The 25,828-nt window shown below is 37.4% G+C and overlaps 1 protein-coding gene across 5 annotated transcripts in view; it reads right to left on the bottom strand.

Moving 5' to 3' along the window:
• ktn1 (kinectin 1) overlaps nucleotides 1–25,828 on the bottom strand; it is a 143,866-nt gene that overhangs the window by 114,190 nt on the left and 3,848 nt on the right. For 4 of the 5 annotated variants that reach the window (XM_039742025.1, XM_039742026.1, XM_039742027.1 and 1 more), the window contains exon 2: nucleotides 2,771–3,329. In XM_039742025.1, coding sequence (XP_039597959.1) covers nucleotides 2,771–3,323 — 553 coding nt within the window. In that variant the 5' untranslated portion in view covers nucleotides 3,324–3,329. Of the gene's footprint in view, nucleotides 1–2,770; nucleotides 3,330–25,563; nucleotides 25,698–25,828 lie in introns of all 5 variants that reach the window. The other variant, XM_039742024.1, reaches the window with a different exon arrangement.

Genomic DNA, 25,828 nt, shown 5'->3' on the forward strand with positions numbered 1-25,828 from the left:
TATTCAACCCCCAGCTTCAGCACTTTGTGGAGCATCCTTTAGCCTTAATAACCTTTAATTGTTTTCGGTAGGTGCTGACAAGCTTCTTACACTTCTCTGTTGGAATCTTTGCCCATTCTTTAAGTGCAAAAGCCCCCTACTCGTTGACAATGGATGGCTTCCATGTTGCAACTGCCTTCTTTAAATTCCACCAAAGATTTTCAATGGAAGATAAATCTGGGGACTGAGAAGGCTACTCCAGGACATTCCAGGATCTACAGTATTTCTCAACCAAGCTATGGTTAACTTGGAGGTGTGCTTGGGATCATTGTCTTGCTGAAAAGTTTCTGAACAGAAGGCATCATGTTCTTTTTTAAAATTGGTTGATGTAACCGACATCATGGATTCCCAGAAATAAGGTCAAGACTGCCAGTTCTTGCAGCAGAAAAACATCCCCACATCAAAGACGCACCTCCATGCTTGACTGTGGGGATGATATTCTTTTGGTCATAAGCCTGGCCTTTCTCATGCCATCAGTCCATAGAAGTGTATCCCAAAATTCTGTAGGTCTATCCAAATGTCTCCTGGCATATTCTAGTCAACCTTTGATGTTCTGTGGTCAAAAGTGGTGTACATATTGGAGTGCAGCTATGAAGTCCTTGTTTATTTAGTGCTCGTCTTGTAAGGGTGAGCCAAAAAGAAGTACCACATTTCAAATGTTTATTCTACAAAAAAGCTGCCTGATAAAATACATTTCATTACGACGCAAGAGTATAAAAAAACACAAACACATTTTTTCCCCACTGTGTTTTAAAAATGATGTCTTCAAGCTGGCGCCCATCATTAGCGATACACTCTTCGGACAATTTCTGAACAAAAACATGACATGTTCAGCCATGTCATGGGGAATAGCAGCAATTTCATGGCAAATAGTGTCCTTGAGGGCTTAAAGATTGATGTGTGTATACCTGCGACTTGAAATAGCCCCACAAGAAGAAATCTCAAAGATCCAAATCAGGTGAACGTGAAGACCACCCGACATCGCCATGCAAGTAAATCAGCTTCCCCAAAAAAATCTCCTGCAACACTTGCATGGATCTCCATGCCATATGAGCTGTTGCTCCATCCAGTTGGGCCCACAAAAAGCTCTCCAGCATTTAAATGTAACATTCTGAAGTGACGGTGACCATTGCTCCCTGCACCTCAAAAAAGTAAAGGCTTACAATACCAAATTCTGCAACAGCGCACCAAACTGTAACACACTTACTGTGCAGGAGTCTCTGAAGAAGTTCACGAGAGTTGGTTTCAGCCCAACAGTGAAAGTTTTGCTTATTTATGCAACCATTCAAATGGAAATGTGCCTCGTCACTGCACAGGATAATAGCATTTCAATGAACGGTTTGCAGAATGTTCATGTACAACTATCTACGGCTCTCCCAGACTATCAGCGAGTTCCTGCACTACCATCATTTTGTATGGATGGAAATTAAGGTCCTCATGCAAAATCCTCCTCAAAGATGTGTTGGAAATGCCTAAGGCAGAAGCATGTTTGCTCACTGAATGTCTAGGAGACTGCAAAATTGATGCCCTTACAGCCTGGATGTTTTTAGGCATTCGTACAGTCCAAGGACGGCCTGGAGATATTCTGTTCAATGTTGTACCCGTCTGTCTAAATTTAGTCAATCACTGAAGAATTATTGTCTGATTTGGAATGTCACTGTTAGAAGGAATGCTGAAGCGTGTTCAAAAGGCACGTTGCGTAGTGACGATAGATTTATTGTTTTTGAAGAACGCTTCGACAGCAAAGGCACGGTGCACACTAGACCAAAGCAAGGGATCGCTTATCAAAGGACCCCAACACAACCCACTTGGCTGCCTCTACCTCACGCAATAACCTTGAGAAATGTGGTACTCATTTTGGCTCACCCTGTAGTTGCCACTGAAGCACTTGTCCCAGCCTATATCAGGTCATCCCATAGGCGTTTTGTGGTAACATATAGGTTTTTCTTAGTTGTCCTGTCAAAGTTAAGGTCTCTTGATGAAATTCTAGGCTTTCTTCCTTGGCCAGGTAGGTTTGCAGATGTGCCAGAAGTTTTAAACGTCCTTATAATGCTCCCAATGGTGCCACTTGGAATGTTCAATTTTTGGGAGAGGATCTTATACCCAATGCCCTTCAGATGAAATAAAATAATTTACTATCACAGCTTTTGTGAAAGCTCCTTAGTGTTGCACATGATTGAAACTCACCTTCAACTCCTTTATGGGTGGGTTTAGATGCATCATGGTTGAATCCAATTAAGTATCATTATTGAATTCCCAAAGGCTTAATTATATTTTAGCTTCACTTTAGGCCATTAAAACTAGCAGAAAGTTGTAAAAACATTAATTGTAACATGACTAAATGAATAAAATATCCTGTTACTCATGAATACTACATCATACATTTTCTTTGTTTACTTTACTTATTCAGCTGATAAAGTAGTCATCCAAAGCAAAATCTAGCTCTTTGAATAAACTTTCATTGGTAAATCCTTACAATCTTTGGGGGGTTAAATATTTCTGATTGCAACTGTAAATAAATACCAAACTACTGTTGAAAAATCATACTGGTCCTGGAAAGTGGTTACTGCAAATACATTTTCAACAGAAATACACGGATTTAGAATAACATGAATATGTTTAAAAGAAATCATAAAATGAAAAAAGGAAGGAAACTCAGGATATGAAACATTATAATCCTGATTAAGAAATTAAAATTACAGAATAAAATTAAATTAAAAATGACAAGTACTTATGCCATTCTTCTGTTTTTTCTGTGTAGCTTTCTTCTTCCCACTGGCTGTTGTATCAGGAGGAGGGGTTGGCTGCTTAGTCACTGGAACTGGTTCACTTTTCTTATTTACTGGTTTGGAGCCATTCATCTCTCTGGTGTTTGGCTCCTCCTGGGCAGCCCGAGATGACTGCTGCGGCTGCTGCTGTTTTTTATCTCGTTTTTTCCTCTCTCGAAGTGACGCAGTTCCATCAATGCTAACAGAAGGTATGATAGCAGTCATGGTGTGCTCCTCATCCTCTGGTGGTTCAACAACAGCCTCAATCAAATCAAAATCCCTATTCTCAGAATCAGATTCATGGCTTCCACTGGTTTCTTTTTTCTTTCCTTTCTTCTTTTCACTTTTCTTGCGACTTTCTGGGCGAATGGTTACAGGTTTCAGGTCTCGTTTTTGCCGTGCCAAGACTTCATCATACGAGGTTTCTTTCATGAACAGCCAAAAGAAAAGGAACATGAGCACAATGACCAGTGAGGGAGCCAAGATAAGCAGATACTGAGAGTCGTACAGTTCCATTGTGACCTGTACAGATAAAACAAGGACAAAATGATTACTCAGTAAAAAGTGTACCAATAAGAGCAAGGTATCTGAAGGTTTGGTGCAAATAAACTAAAAAGATGTTCCTTATTAAAAACAAAAGTAGCCTACTGCACTTTGACACAACAGGCATTTATTTTCTTGTACTTCAGTTGGTATCTTCAGGGCTAAATACCACCTTTTTCTATCCATCTCTTCTACAGACCCATTAATTTCAATACAAGGTCTACCACCGCTAAACTGGTCATAAGACGCTAAGCAGCCCTGGTTGGGAAACACTTGCTCATTCATTCCCACTCACTCATACTAGCTCAATTCAGAGATGTCAATAATCCTAGCGTGTTAGTGTAGAAGCAAACTAAAGCGGAAACTGAAGAACCCTAGAGCTGGAATAACTCTTCCTTCTCATAATAGGAACACTTTTAAACTCTTATAATCCAGTTCAGAAGCCTACCCTATCAGCAATAAATGAGGCGCCTGATAATTACAGAGCTACTCATGCACATACCCATACATGGCCAATTTAGAACTGTCAGTTAATCTAAAACATACATATTAGGAAATGTGGGAGTTTGACAGTAGTGCACAGAGGATAAACTCAAACAAACATGTGAATATGCAAACTCCACACACATGGTTTGAATCATGGAATTTGAAACCAAGTAACCAGGACTTCTGAGGAAGCAGTTCACACTAACACTAAAATAAATATCCCTGGCACATCCAGCTAAGCTCCATTCACCACTGTTAAACTGTTGTTAATCCTCTGGAGTTTGAAAGTACCCATCCAGGTTGGGACAGAGCTATTCTCTGTTTATGACTTCTTTCCTCTTCATATTGGTTAGATGATGTGAGGTAAACATTTCATATATGTTCCTTGTCTATATTAATACTTTATCGTTTAATAAAAATGTAAAGACAAAGTTGACACAAATAAATATACCCTTTTAAAATTAAACCAGTGTGCACTGTGGCATTTTTGTTATTTTGCTTTTAAGAGATATGGAACTCCCATTGGCACCATATGCTTTTTTTGTTCATTTTTTTTTTTACTTCAAATAATAGATTTTATCCTTGAAAGGAAATCTCATTTCAACCTTTGAAAACAAATACTCATTTTTTTTTGTGATATATCAACTTGATTGGAACAAAACTAACAGCCTAGTTGTAAAGGTTGTATTGATATGTCATGTGTATCACAGTAGTTGAGCAAGCACAGGTCTTTTATTTTTTGTGAACAAAGAGCAATAATACTTCCAGATAGACAGAGAGAGAAGACAAAAATATTAGCATTCACATTAAAGAAAGCGGAGTAATAAATGGTGGTTCATCCTGTGCAATTAAACAAACGGCAAAAAAAGCTACTTTAACGAATTCAGACCTTTTTTTGTCTCGTTTCTTAAATTAAAATGAGCACTACTTTGCCTGACTTTGGACAATGAGTGAGCTTCTGTTAAGTAAAGCAACCTATATATTCATTTAGGAAAAGAAGAGATAAAGAATTGTAAATTGCAGCTTAATAAACAATAGGCTTGTTAGTTTGACAGCAAAATTTTTTTCATCTACTTGTAAACTTTTGTTAGCCTTGTATCTTTTTGATAAAAATTTTATCATCATTTGATAGGTTTGGGGATTTTTTTTTAAAAGTTTGTCCTGCGTTTATTTTTTGTTAGTGTGTTTCATGCAGTAAGTATTGAACAATTAAAATGGTAATCCATAATGGTATTTACACTTCATGAATTTGGGACTGCCATTGTTTTACACTGGTACACAAACAGAACACTGTATAAATATACTGTGGTAACAGTACACTAAACACAAAAATGCTGCAGTACAACCAATAATTATAATTAACAAAAATTATTAAAACCTATAAAAGTATGTATATTTACATTTATGCAGTGATTCACTGCTAATATCAATGAACTGAATCAATGCTTGAGAACATACGTTTTTGTTAGACAAACTAGAGAAATGGTGAAAACTTTTTTAAATTAAGCTTTGTTTCAGATAAATACATTACAGATGAAAGTAAATAATGACAGTAATTATGAGAAGTATTTTCTTTAATGTCGTATGTATTATAATTTTTTTTCTCCACATATTTTATTAGTTAGAAAAATTATTTATTTTAAGAGAACTTTATTTTGAAAAACATAGCAAAGTTAACATATTACTATACAAAGCACAAGAGTATTTTTTAAAGAGATTAAAAAAAATAAATATTTTGGCCAATCCAATAACATGGCATCAGTGATCAGTAGCGGCCCTAAAATACCAAATTGGAGCATCCCTACTAATTGTTTATTTGTTTGCCCACTGGTGGACTGGTACCATCTCTCAAGTGGTTTCCTGCCTTGTATCCAGAGTTAATGGGATATATGCTGGTCCCCCAAAATGCTAAACTGTATTTAGTGGGTTTGAGAATGATTGGAAGGACGTATGAATATATGATTAAACAATACATGTTTAGCTTGACGTTTTAAACAGGGCTGTACTAGTTTAAAAAAAAAAGAAACACAATTCATCTGTTTGCATACTTCTATTTTTGGCAGAGCGCCTTATTCAGGGCCACACAACAAGCTAGGACTTGAAATTTAACCAGCAATCTTATGGTTTACGGTCAAAAGGCCTTAAGCATTAGACTGTAATGTTTCCCAAGTATTTCCTGAAAGACTTGAGCCTGAATTGCCAAAAGGACAGAAAGTAATGGTTACACAGTTAAGATGTAAAATTGAACTTCACTAGCATTTAGACCAAAGAATGTAAACCCTTGTTTTACATTTTGTACCCCTTAACAAGCAATGAACATGGAATTATTTTAATAAAGCAAACAGATACTTTTAAATTATACACTAATTCTACATAACTCTATTTCTAATGCTGTACCATCACATGCAAAGTAACTTAAGTTTTTTAGGTAAAAATTTGCGTCTGAAAAAGGCATCCGTGACTGCAATTTTATGATTTATTCTTGTCAAATTGTTTATATTTTTTTAAACAATTTAATATCACAAGTGCCAGGTTACCAAACAGTAGCATACAATTATAAGATTCACTGTAGAATTTAATCTCAATACAGTATCGTGAAGTGAATGAGATTACTCCTCTCAGCATAAACAGAAGATGCCCTTAAGGAAAAAATGATCCCGTTATCGTAGTGTCATCAGAACCTGCAGTAGCCTAAATATAACACACAATTCTCCGACTTCAAGTGTTACAGTGTAAAAGGATTTGCAAAGTCTTCTTGTCTCAAGTTTTAATCCCATTAAAACTAACTATATCATCATTCCTCCTGTCACCCTTAACCTTGTAAAAACTGCAGAGTAAGCATATAATAGATACGGTAGCTGATGGCCATAGACAGGTTCTGTTTACAGAATGCTGCAAGATAACACTGCTCTGTATATACCCCATATCTCATTCATTATTTTAGTTGTCAAATTTGGGATCCTGATGGATATTTTCATAAAACTCTGCACTCGGCATATGTACTGCACCAGAAAAACACACCTTGCAGTTCTGCCATTTAATAAGCTCCTTCAAAACTTGATTAGCTCTCATTAGTCCCAGCTTGTCAGAGAGCCTAATACCAATGCCATAGTTAATAAGAACTCCCCTTGCAGACACAACATGTTAAGACTGCCTTTACACAAGGGCTGCTGCACTAATTATTGCTGACAGCTGGAAACCTGAAATGGTTCACGCCTATCAAGGTGCAAGTCTGAGCAGTGCCAAGGCTTCTAATGCAGCACACACAAAATATTTACAGACAGACATATACTGACTTCCTTTATTTTCAGCAGTTACTGTGTGTCCTGGCTTCTCAAACTTCAGTATTACCCCTGTCTATGTTTGCTATCTCACCAGAAGACCCTTTAATGATTTTTGTTCCCCTTGTCTTATCTTTTAGACAACAATATTGTATATTTTGTAGTTTTATCTGAAATTACACTTTACAGGAACGCATTTAGCTATGCCTCTGGGCAAATTCTAATCTTCTAACAAACCTCTTGAATGGTTAGGACAAAAAACATTTGAGAAAAGCAACACACAAGACTGACACTTTATGAAATACATTGCACACAGAAAGGCAACACAAATAATACATTTAATTGTCCACTTGCTAATCCAAAGAAGGTTTTACGAATAGATTTGTTTATTCTTAGTAAACAGATTAAATGTCTGTTCTACCTGCAACACATTTGGGCTGATGGCACCTTTCAAATAAATGCAATGGCAACTAGTTTCAAAGAACACTATGTGCAGCCAAGTATTCAGTTTCCTATTTAAAATTCATGTTCACACTCTTTCTGCCATTTGACAAATAGCTTGAGTATGTCATATTAATTAAATCCACTCTATCTGAATCTAATTGGTTCTTGTTCTATAAAAGTATTCCATGTTTTACATTTCTTCTAGAATATTTTAATTAGGTGTCTCTTACCAAAGCAGAAAAGTTCTTAAATGAAGACAAAAGGTGTACAAATGGTTTATGTAAACTGTACTTTGCCTTTAATATCTAACTTTCCCTCAGCAATAAAAGAACAAAATGATGTGCCCTTCAGGTGCATTTTTTTTATTAAGTAATGTCGAGAAGCACTTAAATAATAAACAATATATTGGAGGAAAAAAAAAAATGGAGAAAACGGGTATAGAAACAACCTCAGTCTTAAAAAATGACCCTTTCCGATGACACATCCAGAGAAGTTTTCAGTTCAACAATCAGAGTTCCCAAAATAAAATGTACCCTCACTCACACTGGCTGGCCTGACAAGAATACAATGCTTTTTCCGAGCAACAATTTACTGAGAACATTTTAAAACGTCAAAATACCTTCCAAGTAAGCATTAATTAGAAGCATGGAATGTTAATGATGGGGGTACATAGTAGCACAGTGGTTACACCTCCACAGTTCTGAGTTTTCTTTCCTAGAGTCTGCATGGATCTTCCCCTGCATACTCCAATTTTCCTCCCACGTCCTAAAGAAGTGGATGTTAAGTTAGTTGGCAGCGGTGTCACAGCAACAATGAGTGCACCTGGTGAATGCAGAAGTATCCTTACAAAAGGAACAACTGAAGGCTTACAAGTCAACCTGCAGGCCAAAGAAAAGAAAGAACCACAAGCAGCAACTGCTGAATTGCTATAAACAGCTGTTCAAGCCAGGCTATCAGATAAATGTGAACACAGCCACAACATGCAGTTAAATTGCTGCACTTGTATAGAAAAACACAATAGACTCATATTCCGTGCTATCAACTTTACGCTAATAATAGTGTAATGATTTACTTTAGACTGTTATCAAAAGTCACTACAAAAGAACATTTTAGCAGAAAATCTGGCTACTATACTATCAAAATTGTGAGAATGACAGGAAATAGTCTTAGGAGAGTGGTATACCACTAGTGTAGCATCCTGATAGTGTATACATTCTAGGGCTTGTGGCTGCAGCACCCAAATTGTTTTACCATTCAAATAAACTAGTGAAACAAGCAATAAAATGCTCTCACTTCTGAGCCTGGCAGAAGGTCAGTAAATGATTCTCACAATAAAATGGAAAGACTTTTCTTCTTGATATTGAGGATAGGAAGCCTGGAAAACAAGGTGGTCACTTCAAAGGACATAACTGTTCTTGGAACTGAAAACTAATGAAGGCAATGTGCTCAAGTTTAGAAGATTTTGGATGCTGTGTTTTGAAATGGTAAAGCCATCCTACAAACAGGTTGATAATACCTTGCAGAATAAGCCCCAGAACATCAGCAAAGCTTTTGGTCTTCAATGGATATTTCTTCCCTTTATTCATTCTATTCTTGTATATAGGCAGATACAGCATATGTATATGAAAATACTCTGGTATGCTTTAGGGACTTCAGGTTTGAGGAAGAGGGAATTCGACACAGAGTGACCTTTATCACTATATTACTATCAAAACAAGGTTTAAGCTGGTAGTTTAACATTGGACATTAAAATGTGCATATAGTATTTTACTATAAACAGTTTTCCAGCATATAGGATCGCAAAAGTTAAGGATCTTATTATCTCAGTAGCAAGAACTTTGCAAGATGTTTATCAAAAAGGAAACATACAGTATTTTAGGGACAAGTTATTTTTGCCTAAGTTTTATTTCATACAGATTTTCATACTTTGCCCAGAAATAAATGACCTTAGGGGCAACACAATTTTCCATATACTTTGATCACTCTTGATAACAGCACTTTTAAGTTCAATGGTCTAAAGTTTTAAATAACAAAACCAACATGAGTTGTTCACTTGATAGAAACACACACAATAAAAATGTGTCAAAAAAGTTAAGAAAACTAAAAACATTTAGGATATCACCAAGTAGACATGTGATGTATTTTCACTGTTAATGTGAAGTATTCTTCAGCTATTTAGAAATTACAAAAGTGAGATGTCTATCTATATTTTTCTATAAACCAGATGTTCCAGTGAACTGAGTCGGGTCAAAGTTAACACATTCAAATCCTTTTAGCACCCATAAACTATTCAAACTGCTGGCTTACAATGAAAGAGTAGATCACTGCCAAACATATTCTTTTAACAGGAAGTGAAGTTCTTAGAAATCAAAGCAAATGAGTTGGTAGTTAATGATTGCAAGACAAGAAATCATCATGAATGGACCAAACACCAACTGTAATCAAAGATAAAAACATTCATTGAATTACATTAAATTCTAACAGTTTTTATCACAAAATCAAAGCAAGTTCAAAAACACTTTACTATAAGTTGAAATCTATCTATATATCATACAAGTATATTTATAATATATATTGCAAACATAGATATAAAATACAAAACAACACACCCCAAAAATCTCAAAAATGACTTGACAGATTCATTTGAAATTTGGTAAAGTCTCAAAATAAAGAAAATTAGATGAGACTTTATTTATCCATATTTGTATGTGATATTCTATGTGTGGGCTATTCTTGGGGCCGGCTTCATTTTTTCTGCTGAGCACCATGAAGGAAGGGAAGGAATTGCACAGAGAAGTGGGGATGCCAGTAAGTAAATGAAGGCCACTACCAGAAGTGAAGGGAAAAATGCAAGCTCTGTGAAGCTCAAAGTACACATGCTCGACAAGCTGCCTCCTTGGGTACACACAGTGCTCCATATTCTGTATGTTTCTTCATACTCCTCGCGATGTGTTATTTAAAAAAAAAAAAAAATTCGGAGGAGGGTCATCACCTGTTGATTGTTGAACATGCTTATATGTAGTACATATACACTCACCTAAAGGATTATTAGGAACACCATACTAATACGGTGTTTGACCCCCTTTCGCCTTCAGAACTGCCTTAATTCTACGTGGCATTGATTCAACAAGGTGCTGAAAGCATTCTTTAGAAATGTTGGCCCATATTGATAGGATAGCATCTTGCAGTTGATGGAGATTTGTGTGATGCACATCCAGGGCACGAAGCTCCTGTTTCACCACATCCCAAAGATGCTCTATTGGGTTGAGATCTGGTGACTGTGGGGGCCATTTTAGTACAGTGAACTCATTGTCATGTTCAAGAAACCAATTTGAAATGATTCGAGCATTGCAACATGGTGCATTATCCTGCTGGAAGTAGCCATCAGAGGATGGGTACATGGTGGTCATGAAGGGATGGACATGGTCAGAAACAATGCTCAGGTAGCCCGTGGCATTTAAACGATGCCCAACTGGCACTAAGGGGCCTAAAGTGTGCCAAGAAAACATCCCCCACACCATTACACCACCACAACCAGCCTGCACAGTGGTAACAAGGCATGATGGATCCATGTTCTCATTCTGTTTACACCAAATTCTGACTCTACCATTTGAATGTCTCAACAGAAATCGAAACTCATCAGACCAGGCAACATTTTTTGTCTTCAACTGTCCAATTTTGGTGAGCTCGTGCAAATTGTAGCTTCTTTTTCCTATTTGTAGTGGAGATGAGTGGTACCCGGTGGGGTCTTCTGCTGTTGTAGCCCATCCGCCTCAAGGTTGTGTGTGTTGTGGCTTCACACATGCTTTGCTGCATACCTCGGTTGTAACGAGTGGTTATTTCAGTCAAAGTTGCTCTTCTATCAGCTTGAATCAGTCGGCGCATTCTCCTCTGACCTCTAGCATCAACAAGGCATTTTCGCCCACAGGACTGCCGCATACTGGATGTTTTTCCCTTTTCACACCATTCTTTGTAAACCCTAGAAATGGTTGTGCGTGAAAATCCCAGATTGTGAAATATTCAGACCGGCCCGTCTGGCACCAACAACCATGCCACGCTCAAAATTGCTTAAATCACCTTTCTTTCCCATTCTGACATTCAGTTTGGAGTTCAGGAGATTGTCTTGACCAGGACCACACCCCTAAATGCATTGAAACAACTGCCATGTGATTGGTTGATTAGATAATTGCATTAATGAGAAATTGAACAGGTGTTCCTAATAATCCTTTAGGTGAGTGTACTTCAAACAACAGGGTGGCCAACGACAGCCCCATGGTGGTGGTGGTGGTGAAATGCATGCAATATTACAGAAAAATGAGGTGCCCCCTTGAAGTCACACTGAGATGTGCCACTATGTTTTGGTTCAAAAAGCAGAAAACATTGAAAGGTTGGTACAGCATACAAACCCACTTCAAGCCCGGAGTACAACAGAAGCCAGGAGTGACATATGCCTTGGCAAGTTTAAACACTTGCACGGCTCAGTAAAGGAGTCCTCCACAATCAGAACATACAGTAGGTGGACACTCAAGTGCTTTTTAGTGGGTAGGTATTGGTGCCAACTACCTACTGTAATCAACTGTTAATGTAGCGCAGCACTTGACTAAAATTGTCATGTGAAAGTAAAAACAAAAGGCAAGAATGATGGAGCAAGAACTAAACAAAGTACCGCCAGCAATATGGTTCACCTTCAAGCACTTACTGAACATAGTTCACCTTTTTTTTTTGCTTAAAAGTTCAGTTCATTGAATGTCCAACATAAATCAGCCTGTAAAAGTCAATGTTGTATATAATAAGTTAAAGTAATCCGCAATTCAGTTTGTATTAATTTTGATCTAAACCCTTCAAAACTTTGAGACAGTACAAGATTACAGATTAAAGCATTACATTCAATTGATAGAGGCTACTTTTTTTTTTTTATAAAACAGGATGTGCTATAGACTGAAATTATATTTATACCCTACATTCCCATTATTCATTCTAATTACCTGCTTAAATTCAAAATAAATAATACAGTTTCCTGTAAAACTCTCTCATATATATTTCTCTTCTGATTCGTCCTGCTTCCTCACCACTGAAGTGAAAGGTCACACGGTCAGGCTAGATACAGGGCGGTGACGTGACACCAATGGGGTCATGAGAGAGGAGCGGGGAATGCGGCAACTACCGAAGGAGGAATAGAAATTGAGAAAAGCGGCGTGAGAGTGTATGGGAGGCCACAGGCAGTGTGGGGAAGGGTGTGGAAGAGGAGGAATAAGAATCGAGAAATGCAGTGTGGGCTGCGTGTGTGGGGGACCAGGTTTGAAGAGGAAGCAGGACGAACCAGAAGAGAAATATATACAGTGGAACCTCAGTTCACGACCGTAATTCATTCCAAAACTCTGGTCGTAACCCGAAGTAATTTCACCCATAGCATTGTATGTAAATACAATTAATCCATTCTAGCCATATGAACTGTATGTAAATATATATATTTTTTAAAGATTTTTAAGCACAAATATAGTTAAACCATAGAATGCACAGCATAATAGTAAACTAAATGTAAAAAAATTGAATAACACTGAGAAAACCTTGAACAACAGAAAAAACTAACATTGCAAGAGTTTGGGCTATAGCCTTACAAACCGCTCGCTGTAAACACTTTTTTTATGAGTTTTAAGCACAGGGAAAAAAATGAACATTTGAAAAATCTGTAATTTAATAAACCACCAAGAAAAGTAACATTGCAACAATTCAGTCTACGAACCGAAAAATGAACATTTGAAAAATCCGTAATACAAAAGCTAACCTTGCATGAGTCGAGTTCTGGCATGAAGGAAGTGAGGAGGAACTGGGTGGAGAGGAGGTTACAGTTTTCCACCTCATCCAGCACTTGAGGCCTCTACCTGGTGTCAGGGATGCCAGGGGCAACGACCCGGCCGGGACGCCGTGAGGGACCGGAAGAGGGTCAAAGCCCACCCTGGATCACGTGGGGGCCACGGGTACAGGGTATGGAAGCTCCACCCTGTAGGGGTCCGTGGTCACCGCCAGGAGGCAACCCAATGCCTTGGGGACCTGTTACCGCAGCACTTTCGGCACACCAGGAAGTGCTGGGGGGAAGATTTAGGACGGCACCAGGAGAGCTGCCGGGAGGACAGCCGGCACTTCCGCTACGCTGGGGCGTGGCCAAGGGAGGAATGCCGGGAACACCTGGGGACTGCATAAAAGGGACCGTGTCTATTCATTCAGCGCTGGAGTCGGGAGAAGGCAGGACGAAGCACAGAGGAGGTGTGGAGGCGACCCGAAGAGAGGCATTTGTGGCCAGGACTGAGTAATTTGGGGATTGTGCATGTGACTGGGTCTGAGTGACCATTATTTGGGTCTGTGTGACCAATTTAAATAATTGTAAATATTGTAAATAAACGTGTGGCGGTTGAGAAACAACATGTCCGCCTGTCTGTGTCCGGGCCAAGTCCACACTGGTTAACACTGTTACTCCTTTTGCAACATGAGCAGCTTTATTGGCCTCTTTCTGCTTTAGAAATCGTAGATTCTGACTTCTTGTACTTGGCGGCAAGATCAGTAACACGAACACCACGCTCATACTTTTCAATAATTTCTTTCTTTACTTTGATTTCAATTTTCTTCAAACCTTTCTTCTCACCACTCTTCACTTGCTTAGAAGCCATGGTTAACTGTAAAAAGCACACGAAATACTGTAGAGCACAAAGAGTTCACAGCGAAAGCACGCACGTCTGACTGAGAACAATGCACAGGGAGAGGCTGAACACGTGCTTAAATACAGTAATCAGCCCGTAGGAACCGGAAGGGAAACGAAATAGAGCACAAAGAGTTCACAGCGAAAGCACGCACGCACGTCTGACTGAGAACAATACCACGTCTGCGGAAATCATCAGGGCGCACAAACCAAAAGGGAAACTGGCTTATTTGTATACCGAGTGTATAGTCTTGAACAGAAAAATGTGGCGAACTTTTTGGTCGTAACCCGATTTGTACGTGTTCCGAGATGTTCATGAACCAAGGTTCCACTGTATAAGAGACTTTCTCACCATTTTCCATTCCTTTTCTTACACTGTCGTATGCTACGGCGGGTGTCGGCTAGTATTTTTAAAATGACCATCATCAAAAGCCAAGTTCAGTCTCTAGAAAAATTCTATGGCAAGAATGTTTTACTCCTGGGAAACTGTATGTAGTATGCTCATGAGTTAGGATCTTCAGTGAACTAATAATATTTACCACTGGCAAAAAAAAAATTATGTATACAGAAACATTCTCAGATACATAATACTTCTGATACATCTGATTAACAGCACTATAACTGACGTCCACTGTCTTAGGTATGATATAATTTTACTACAAAGATGCATCTGGCCTGAATACAGTATTAGCGCATACAGCCAGCATTATACAATCTAAAGATATAAAAAGGGGTACAGAACAAGGGTAACAGTGGACACTACAGCCACCTCCACAGGAGAAGAAGGCAATGTGCCCTTACAGCAGCAAGTCTGAAGTATCACAAAAGTAACAAATTTCTGAGCCATTGGCCAAAGTTCACCCTGCTAAATACCATAATGCGAGTAAAAGCAGCAACATGTATCGATAATACAAAGCAAAACTTGGGGTTCCTCTAATACAGAAGCATGCAATGCTACTATTAGGCAATTTAAGACTGAATGGACCTTAGAGATTTCCACAGAACTCAAATAGAAAATGTGTACCATCAAGACTTTTAGAAGGGCGCATGGCACAGTCCCACCACTGAGTCACTGAGGAACCTGGGACATCTCATTCATGCTGCAAGGGGTCCAATTATAATAATGCTGAAATAAGTGCATTTTAATTTGGGTCACCTTGAATAAAATACTAAGCTAAATTAATGGGGTAGAATAATGCAGGCTGGAAGGAAGCATTTAAGGTCATGGTTATGACTAAGAACATTTACATAAAAAAAAAACACACCAACAACTGAGGGTTCCAGTTATAAGAGAACTTACAGGAAAATGGGGAGAAAAAGAGCCAGTTACAAGACAACAAAACAACAAGACAGTCAGACACACCATTAAGTAAGTTGATGCTTGAATTGCATTGTGTTCTCCTTTAGCAGTGACACCACCATTGACTAACCTTTGATATTCAGTCACTTCTGTTTTGAGATATCTATATTTTTGAACTTTATCATTTTCAAGTTATAAGCTGCCAAAAGTTGCATTTAGGTCTATGCCTCTGTATAGAAAACATCAGCTACCAGTTTCCCCAGAATCTCTTTTCAGCATACAACAATTCACCAATAGCATGTCACTTTACTTAAAAGTATTATAAACAGGAAAAAGACTTTCAATGCTAACCCCAGTCTTTACAACAACAACAACATTTATTTATGTAGCACATTTTCATACAAAAAATGTAGCTCAAAGTGCTTTACATAATGAAAAATAAAAGACAAAGTAAGAAAATAAAATAAGTCAACATTAATTAACATAGAATAAGAGTAAGGTCCAATGGCCAGAGAGGACAGGAAAAAAAAACTCCAGACGGCTGGAGAAAAAAATAAAATCTGCAAGGATACCAGACCATGAGACCGCCCAGTCCCCTCTGGGCAAAGGTAAAGAAAGGCTAATAGGGTGGCACTATATCAGTTAGATAACAGAATAGGTATTTTTCCACTTACATCTACTCAAAAACTTGCAAACTGAAATGCGAGGCATAAAATACAAATTTTATCTACTAACACTTTATGTCAGCATAGTAATTAGATGAGAGGACATTAAGTCTTAATGAAAGCACCTTAATTTTTTGTCAGAATCCAAATGCATAAATTGCTTGTATGGTTATGCAATATTTTATAAGACGGGTACAAAAGACTTTGTCCTGAAGTAATGAATGAAACCGCTTCTTTATCTGCCCTACCTACAACCCTGGCACAATTACAATACACATTTTATAATCATGTTTGCAGAACATATACCTCTGTGTTATCAGGAGAGTCCCACAGCCTGTCAGATTTCTAGTTAATGAACAGACTAAAGAACCCAGATCAGGAGCTTGTTTTCAAGAATCCCTGCCCTTCTCTGTAGCTGAGTGTACTGATCCAATTATATTATTTGCTAAGACTGGTAATCTGGGTTTGCCAATCACCCCGCAGCTAAAATACCTTCCATTCCAAACAGGACACAGCCCTGCACACACAAGACTAACTTGAGGCATTTCACTAACATTGAGCAAACATTCAGCAGGCCAACAGGAGGGCAAGTTAGCACCCCGAAAGACAAGCCCAAGAATTGGCTGCGTGGCATGTCCCTCCCCATCCCAACTCAGTGTCTGTAGTGAATAATTCAAAAGAAAAGCAATTTTGATTTTTTGCAAACAGATAATAATCTAAAGATACTCAAAAGTTGTGTTTTTCTTTTTACACTTCATAAAATGAGTTTTGTTAAAAAGGACATGATCAGAAACAAAGGCATGAACAAAAGGATTCAAAGATTATAATTAGGAGGTATCTGATTATACATAGTAATAGGGTCATCATTGCCAGATTCACAACATACAGTGAAATTCTTAACTTACATCTGATAACCAACATGCATCATCCCTTTCTCAACTACATTCTGGAGGTGAAACAAAGAGCAAGCACACAGCCAGCTGCTTTCAAAACACCATAAATGCCTGCTTGCAAAAACAAATGATACATAAATACTTTAAGTATTTAAAATTTGAGACCAATGTTTCTTATTAATTTAACATAATATAAATCCACTAATTCACCTTTTTAATCTGCTTAATCAAAACAAATAAGTTAAGGATAGCCAGAGCCCGTCTTACTACAATACACATTTTAATACAAATGGTGTAGCTCAAAGTGCTTTATAAGAAGAAGAAAGAAAACTTTATAAAAAATAAGAACATTAGGCAATACTAAATAACAAAGAATAAAGTAAGGTCTGATGGCCAGCACAGAATAATATAGTTTATTTCCTGTGATGAATTGGCATCCCATTACACACAGATCCACATTCACATTAGATTACTTTGGAAATAACAGCTTGAAAGTTTCTAACCAATAAAAAAAAAATCTAGAATTATACTATGGTAACAACTTCATAAGCTATATTTGTAAGCTATTAAAAAGGATAATAATATACATGTTTGTTAAGTAGGAGATCCTTTGACCTGTAAATAGCTGGGTATACATGGGACACTGCCATTATAGTTTAAAAAAACAAGATCAGTGTTATGGTGACAAACGAACTCCGTTAAAAACAAAACTGCCATAGTAGTTGCTTCATATACTGTATATGGGGGAAAAAAATACCCTTACCCAATTTCCTTTATTATTGCAAATATTCAACACCAAAGGGTTTCAAATCTTCAATTAAAGTCTATTATATAACATAGTGTGTGCTTGGTGTGTGGGTGTGTGTATGTGTGTCCTGCAGTGGGTTGGTGCCCTGTGTTGGATAGGATTGGCTCTAGCAGACCCCCCGTGACCCTGTAGTTAGGATTTAGCGGGTTGGAAAATGGATCGATTGATTAATGGGCAAATCAGTTCTTTTGTCAAATGATGCCGGTTATGAAATTTAAAAGGTTATTTAACACTAACCATCACTCTGTCAAAAAGTAATTGCTTCTAGTTAAATGCATGCAATTAGCGATACTGGGGTAAACAGACTGAATAAAACCAGGCTTGATTACACCCAGAAATATAAACCTCACATATTTTGTTTGAACTTTACTATAAGAGAGTCATGTTGGCAGCACAAATATTCAAAAAGCATATATTGACATAATTAAAGGAAAATTTTGAAGACATCAGAATAAAAGCAATAGATATCTATCAGTCTTGAAAGGGCACAACACAACTTCTAAGAACCTCAGATTCAAATAGGAAAGGCGCTATATAAATAAAATGGATTACTATTACCCATACAACAGGGAGAGCAACAATGACCAAACAGAAACCACAGTACAGCTGGACAGTAGTGAATCTTCTCAGAAGTGATAAATTTACACCAGGGGTTCAGCATAAGTTAAAGAATCCTTAAGAAAAAATACCGGCTTTCTCTTGCATTGGCAAAGGTCAGAGATCATGGCCCACATCAGAAATATGCTGGGCAGAAAATGAGCTTAATTGGAGTGTAGAAAGGCAGAAATACCAACTAGACAGAATCAACAGACTTGTGGCTTACTTTCCAAGCAGCACTAGGACAATCCCCAAGCCTTTTCAGAGAATGAACATCAACTGACAGAGGCAAAAGTGTGACATTTTTGGACGACACAAGTTCTCTTATGTCTTGCATAAAGCAAACATAGCATTCCACAATGACAACATCATGCCAACATACAAACTTGGTTGTGGTGATGCTTTGCTACCTCAGGACTGGGACAACGTGCCATAATTAAAGAAACCATTAATTATGTTGCCCATCAGAAACTTCTTAAGAAGGACATGACATCTGTTCATCTGAGCTACAGCTTAGTTGGTCATTCGGCAAGACAATGATCCAAATGCAAGACCAAATCAGAATTGCAGAAATTAAGGAAAAATAAAGCTTTTGAGTCACCATTACAAAATAACAGGACCTGAAATATTAGGTCTGAAAAAAAATACATGTACCAATGATTCTTACCTACAAGAAAGAGTAAGCTAAATAAAGTTCTCCAGAATGTTATAAACTGACACTGAATTACATGAACTACTTAATTGCAGCTAAAAAATAGCACAACCAATTAGGGAACATTGCTTTTTCCAATAGCTGGCTTTGAAAAACTTAGTTCTTTCAATAAAATGACAGTGCTTCCCAGAGAAAACCCATGCAGACACAGGGAGAACATGCAAACTCCACACATGGAGAAATTGGGACAAGAACCAGGGTCTCCTTGCTGTACCACTGCCTCAATTACATGCAACTACACGAGTAGAACACTCCTAGTGTAGATCAATTCTTTATTTATAACTTGCCTTTTGTTGATGCTCATAGCATTTAGTTTTTCTAATGTGGGATGGGGGTGCTACCCCTAAATACTGATAAATCAAAATGTCCTTCTTAGCAGATACCTACGAACATAAATGTACCAAACGGCCAAATTTCAGCTTTTTAACAGAATGAAAAATGTTTTTGTTGATAAGTGAGTGAAAGAATGAGTGAACCAGTCAACTTTGTATTTTATTAATCTATACGAACTGTGTGAAATTTCATAAGACAATAGGAGTCAGTTACAGTGCCAATGGTGAATTGGATGCATCAGAAATACTATGTAGCTTAAGTACTCTTATAAAATATATATATATAAAAAATTTTTAAATAATAATATAATTGACAAGGCAGTGTGTTGTAATGGTTAAGGTATTAAAACCAAGTACTTCAAACTCTTGAGGTTTTGGGTTTAGATCCCACTACTGACGCTGGGTGACCATGAATAAGTCGCTTCTCCTGCTTGTGCTCCAACTGGAAAAACAAAAGAAATCTAACCAATTGTATGGCAAATATTATAACCTTCCTTAGATAAAGACATCAGGCAAATAATAAATATTAGGTCACTCACACTGCTTATTCTTGAACATGCTATACACAATTATCCAAGAGTAAAATATTCCTGCATTAGATCTTTTTTTTTTCTTTTCCTAGTAACTTGGAGTTGGCGGATTGTCACTGCAAAATGCAATTTTACAGGAAAGTTTATACTTTTGAATTGAAATGGGTAATCCGTATAAATAATGTGAAATTTGAGTATATATTATAATGAACCGGAATAATGGGGTAAAGGAAATGAACAAAGCTTAAAGATTTATTGAAGTTTTAGCCAGAAAATGACCTGCATATTATACATCAAAACACTGGGAAAACGGTAATGGGCCAAAAACTATTTACATTAATTTATTACCTTACATTTGCATGAGGAAGCTTGCTACTTAAATGCTCCAACACTTCAGCCTAGGAGTATGGCACAAATGTCTCTGTAATCTATACTGGTATTCTGGCCCCAGAACACACCACAAGTGCTTCTGCACCCTTTCTCCGCTTTTCCGAATCCAGAGCACACCACAAGCTTGCTCTGATGTTATAGCCTTGGAGCACTCCTGTTTCCCGAAGAGGTTCAATCTATGAATCCAACTGCACAACAATCTTCCTCTTAAGATCCATTCTCGTCAGCTTCTTTCTTCTTAGTGGCAGCCTTCTTCACTCTGCTCACCTCTTTATGGGGTCTGGTACTTGCATATTTGTGCAGTCTCCACTGGAAGTTTTCAACCCACAAAATTTATGAATGCCAATATTTGCATATGTCATGCTCACCTGTCTTCCTTCTCAGAACTGCCTCCAGCACCACACTACTGACTGTCATCTTATAATTGTGTCTTATAATGCAACAGTGCAGGTTGACCTGTTATGATTAGATGTTTACAATTGTCATTTGTTTACACTGTTCACTCAAGTACAGTATTTCTTTCAAGTGTTTATTGTCAATTGTATGTAAACCCCTGTTAAAGTCTACAGATGTGAATATATATACAAAGCAGTTCCAGAAGTGGATATACATAAGTGTTGATACCCTATGTGTTACATTGATGTATTAACTTTAGGAATGCACTGCATTTCCCCAGTAGAAATTCACACAACACTAAGAGACAGACAGTCTACACATGTATTGTTTAGACATACAGTGGGTACGGAAAGAATTCAAACCCCCTTCAATTTTTCACTCTTTGTTATATTGCAGCCATTTGCTAAAATCATTTAAATTGATTTTTTTCCTCATTAATGTACACACAGCACCCCATATTGACAGACAAAAAAAAGAATTTTTGAAATTGTTGCAGATTTATAAAAAAAGAAAAACTGAAATATCACATGGTCCTAAGTATTCAGACCCTTTGCTCAGTATTTAGTAGAAGCACCCTTTTGAGCTAATACAGCCATGAGTCTTCTTGGGAAAGATGCAAAATGTTTTTCACGCCTGGATTTGGGGATCCTCTGCCATTCCTCCTTGCAGATCCTCTCCAGTTCTGTCAGGTTGGATGGTAAACATTGGTGGGCAGCCATTTTTAGGTCTCTGCAGAGATGCTCAATTGGGTTTAATTCAGGGCTCTGGCTGGGCCATTCAAGAACAGTCACAGAGTTGCTGTGAAGCCACTCCTTCGTTATTTTAGCTGTGTGCTTAGGGTCATTGTCTTGTTGGAAGGTAAACCTTCGGCCCAGTCTGAGGTCTTTAGCACTCTGGAGAAGGTTTTTGTCCAGGATATCCCTGTACTTGGCAGCATTCATCTTTCCCTCGATTGCAACCAGTCGTCCTGTCCCTGCAGCTGAAAAACACCCCCACAGCATGATGCTGCCACCGCCATGCTTCACTGTGGGGACTGTATTGGACAAGTGATGAGCAGTGCCTGGTTGTCTTGCCCATTATGCCCATTTTCATATTTTTTGATTAAAAAATTCTAAATATCACATGGCAATACACATACACCTAAACAGCCAATGGAAAAGCATATTAAGAAACCCTAATTGGAAGATTGCGAAATAAACACACACAATGGTAAATTACATTGGCTTCAAACCTTAAATTCTCTCTATAAAATAGACAGCATTTTCTGTGTCTCAACCATTCGCACGTACAGTTACACTTTTTTTTTTGTTCTTTCAGTTCACAGTATGCAACTCTTTTCTTTGTTGACATTTTGTGAAGCCTGTAGCCTTCATGTTTTTTTCGACTGGGTAAAACTGTCGGTCAGGGCCATTTACATGTATAGTCCGAGCATGTCATTCGGACAAAACATATTTGTATAGTTTGAGCACACATACTACTGGCCACTATAATGCTAAGTCCACAATTTCTAAAAATCCACATTAGGTCTATGGGGGTTAGGTTGATGGGATAAGTGTTTCAATGAGTCAGTGCTTCTAAGTTTCTGTTTGTAACTCATTACTTCTAGTCCAAAAACTACATCATTTCCAGATACCTACTATGCAACAGCTGTCAAGGAAGTTGTCAGTCCACACATGTATCGCAAGTTGACTGCTAAGCAAATTCGGAAGCTTGTTTTTCTCATTGTCCTATTAAATAAAACTTATGTTTTAATATTCTTCTTTATCATGGTTCAAAAGAATGGGAACATGTTGCACATTCACTATAATCTATACACGATAATACTACTACAAGTTAATTTTACTTTATTCATATATAGAATTACATCAGACCTCAGATGCTAAAGTATGCACATTTTCAAACAACCACTGTCAAACTTATTTTTCTGACTGGGTTGATTGCTTAGCTTTTAAAAAGTTTGTTTCAAGGCAAAGAAACAAATTCAAAATACACACTGCTTAATTAAGAATTTTTCTTGCATTAAGTGAGAGTAAATAGCTTAAATTATTCAAGCCTACAAACTTGAATGCATGTTTCTCCAAGAATCATTTAATTTCACATGAAGCAATAAACATTTTACAAAGGTTTTTATTCCTTTTTCTAGGCACACAATGCATCAAACAATGGTTTGATTTGTTTGTCAAATATCAAAAAAAAGAATTTAGGGAAAAATATTTATGATAGTGCACGGTTACAGCTTCCTTCTGGTACCAAGTTTTCTTAATGGATTTTGATTTAAAAAAAAAAAAGAAAACCGTCTCAGACCACCACAGCTGTAAGTAAATCAGTTGTGCAGAGCAACAGTTAAGACTTCAATTTCCAGTAAACACTGTATCAAGACTGGTGTACAACTGTGCTGAGACAATAAGTTATATTTAACCTGTGAGGGGAAAAAGGTATGTAACACAAACTGTATTGAAATGTACTTCTATCTTGCAGTAAGATATATTTTCGCTGGTTTTGCTTGGGCTGGCACCCCGCGGAGAGTGGGTTCCCGCTCACTGCTACAGAGATACACCCTGGCTTGGGACAACAATGAGCTATTAATACAAAAATACACTCCAACTTGCCACAATGAACTGGATTCAGTGTTTATGAAAACATAGGAGGGAAGGAGAGATCAGAGGCTAATTTAGCAATTACATGCAGTAAACCTGTATTCAAAGTACTCGGTGACAAAAGGGCAGTTAAGATTATCATAAAATCAATGGGAAAAAGGAGCATCAAATGAAAATTCAAAAAATAAATAAATGCAAAGTCTTAAGAAATTGCATGCTTCAAAGGTTAAATTAAGTTTAAGGAATTGGGCCTTCAGAAAGCTGGACAACTATTATCTGTAGGAGTAACTGTTTTTGATTGTTTATTAATTAAAACAAAAGAATCAGTTAAATTCAAGAAAGAAGAGTCAACCTTTATATGGTATATGATAAAATAAAATCTAGAAACATTTCAACAAACTTGTCAAATCATTAAAGTGTTCTCTATTTAATCAGTTTGCTTTTGTCAATGAAACTTTACATCACGTCATGTTTCATAGTCAACACCAATTTAAAGACCTTTTCATTTGTAGTATAAATCCTTACAAAGGACAATAGGCAAGTCAAGTAGCTACTCAAGAATGTACAATAATTCATTAGGCAATATCAGAACCAGTCATAATTAACCTTACTCTTAAGCTACCAGTCTAGTATCCTGCAGTTCTGCATTCATCCTAACACTTTCTCAATCACTACATTCATTATAAACACAAACCATTTCAAAGTGGTTTCCAGATGTGCACAATAATTACAAACCAGAATGCAAGGTAGCAAAAGATAAGATTACAGAGTTCCAAGGTGGCACCTTTGTAACAAAGGGTATTTACAACCTTATTACAGTTATAATAATAAAAAAGACTGAAATCTAATACCACACTATGGCCACATTTTCAAAGTGGCTGCAGACCAATATAAAGTAATGTATGGAAAAGGCAATAAGTATCACTATTTGAGAGACATTTTAGAATAGCTTAATTGATATTTCTGCTAACTATAAATACACATAAAATTTAATGAAGGAATAGCTAGAGAGGCTAGGTGGGATTGAAAGCAAATGCTGGACAAGACATGAAGTCTCTTCAAGCATGGCTAATACTGGATTAATGGATATGGTTGAGCAAGGCCCTTAACATGCAATTGCTTCATCCTGGGCATGACATTAATCTGCATCCAGCCTTGTAAGCAGGTCCTCATGTTTACAGGAAAAACTTGGGGTTTGGTGGCAGGATTGGCACTCCAGGCACAGAGAGAAATAAAAAACCTAACACTGTTCCAATGTGGGGGTGAGGTTTTACCCACTGCACTCTGATCTCAATCCATGTGGTGGGTGCAGCAACTCGCCATCAGTGCATGCTCCCAACCTTATATTCACATAACACATGAACAAGGCTCTCCTAAAGAAGAAACCAAGAATGTGCAGTCTTTTTCTCAAGAAAAGCAATGCTACAGATCAGTCAAGGATATTTAGCTCTGTACAAGCATCCTGCGCCCGCACCCACCCCTAGGTAGGATGACTTGAACTCTTAATTTACAACTTTTTGCCCATTCCAAGGAATGCATGGTGCAAGGTGGAGAGTGCTGTAGGATGCATTACCATTAACCATCTGGCCTTAATTGGAGAGGCAGCAGAAAACAAATCATTAAGTGCTAATCCATCCAAACTGGAGAAGAGTGGCCTATTTTTGAACTGATGGTGTATAACTAACATCTAGAGCTTTTGGAATAGGCTCTCTGCAGCTGTAAATTAGCATAAAATGTCTGTAAAGGTAAGGTATTATAAGCAAAAGGTTTACCTTTCATTCATAATAACTGCCATCAAAAGCAATCTGATAAGCCAAAAATGTGCCCATTTCAAAGTTAAAAATAAACAAACAAATCTTAGCCAAGTGATTATTTCACATCATTCCAGGAACAGGTTATATTTAATTGTCATTATTGCATAACACTAACATTCTGATTATTTTTATAAAAGATCTGTTAAAAGAACCAGGTTTATCCAAACATATATCAATTTCTTTAAAAGGTCCAAAACTGAAATTGATACAAGCAATAGTTACTTAATAAATATTTTATTTTCTTTTCACTATGTGTATTTCAGTTGTTCCTTACCGGTAATCAGTTGTTCAGTGTTTAGTTTAAATGATATCATGAGCAGGGAGGAGTTGTTAGTGATCACTCTCCTGACTCACTCCACAAAGTGTATCTCAATAAAGCTAATGTCAGCTTTCTCTGTAAAAGGTTGTCTAAAAAGAAGAAACATCACAGGAAATCAGCGCATAGGCAACACAGGTGTTTATTCGAATTACGATTTAGAATTCTTAGCAGATGCCACGATTTATCAGTTATTCAGACTTAAATTATGAAAAGTGGGCAT

This window comes from Polypterus senegalus, chromosome 18 (genome assembly GCF_016835505.1).
Source record: "Polypterus senegalus isolate Bchr_013 chromosome 18, ASM1683550v1, whole genome shotgun sequence".
NCBI lineage: Eukaryota > Metazoa > Chordata > Cladistia > Polypteriformes > Polypteridae > Polypterus > Polypterus senegalus.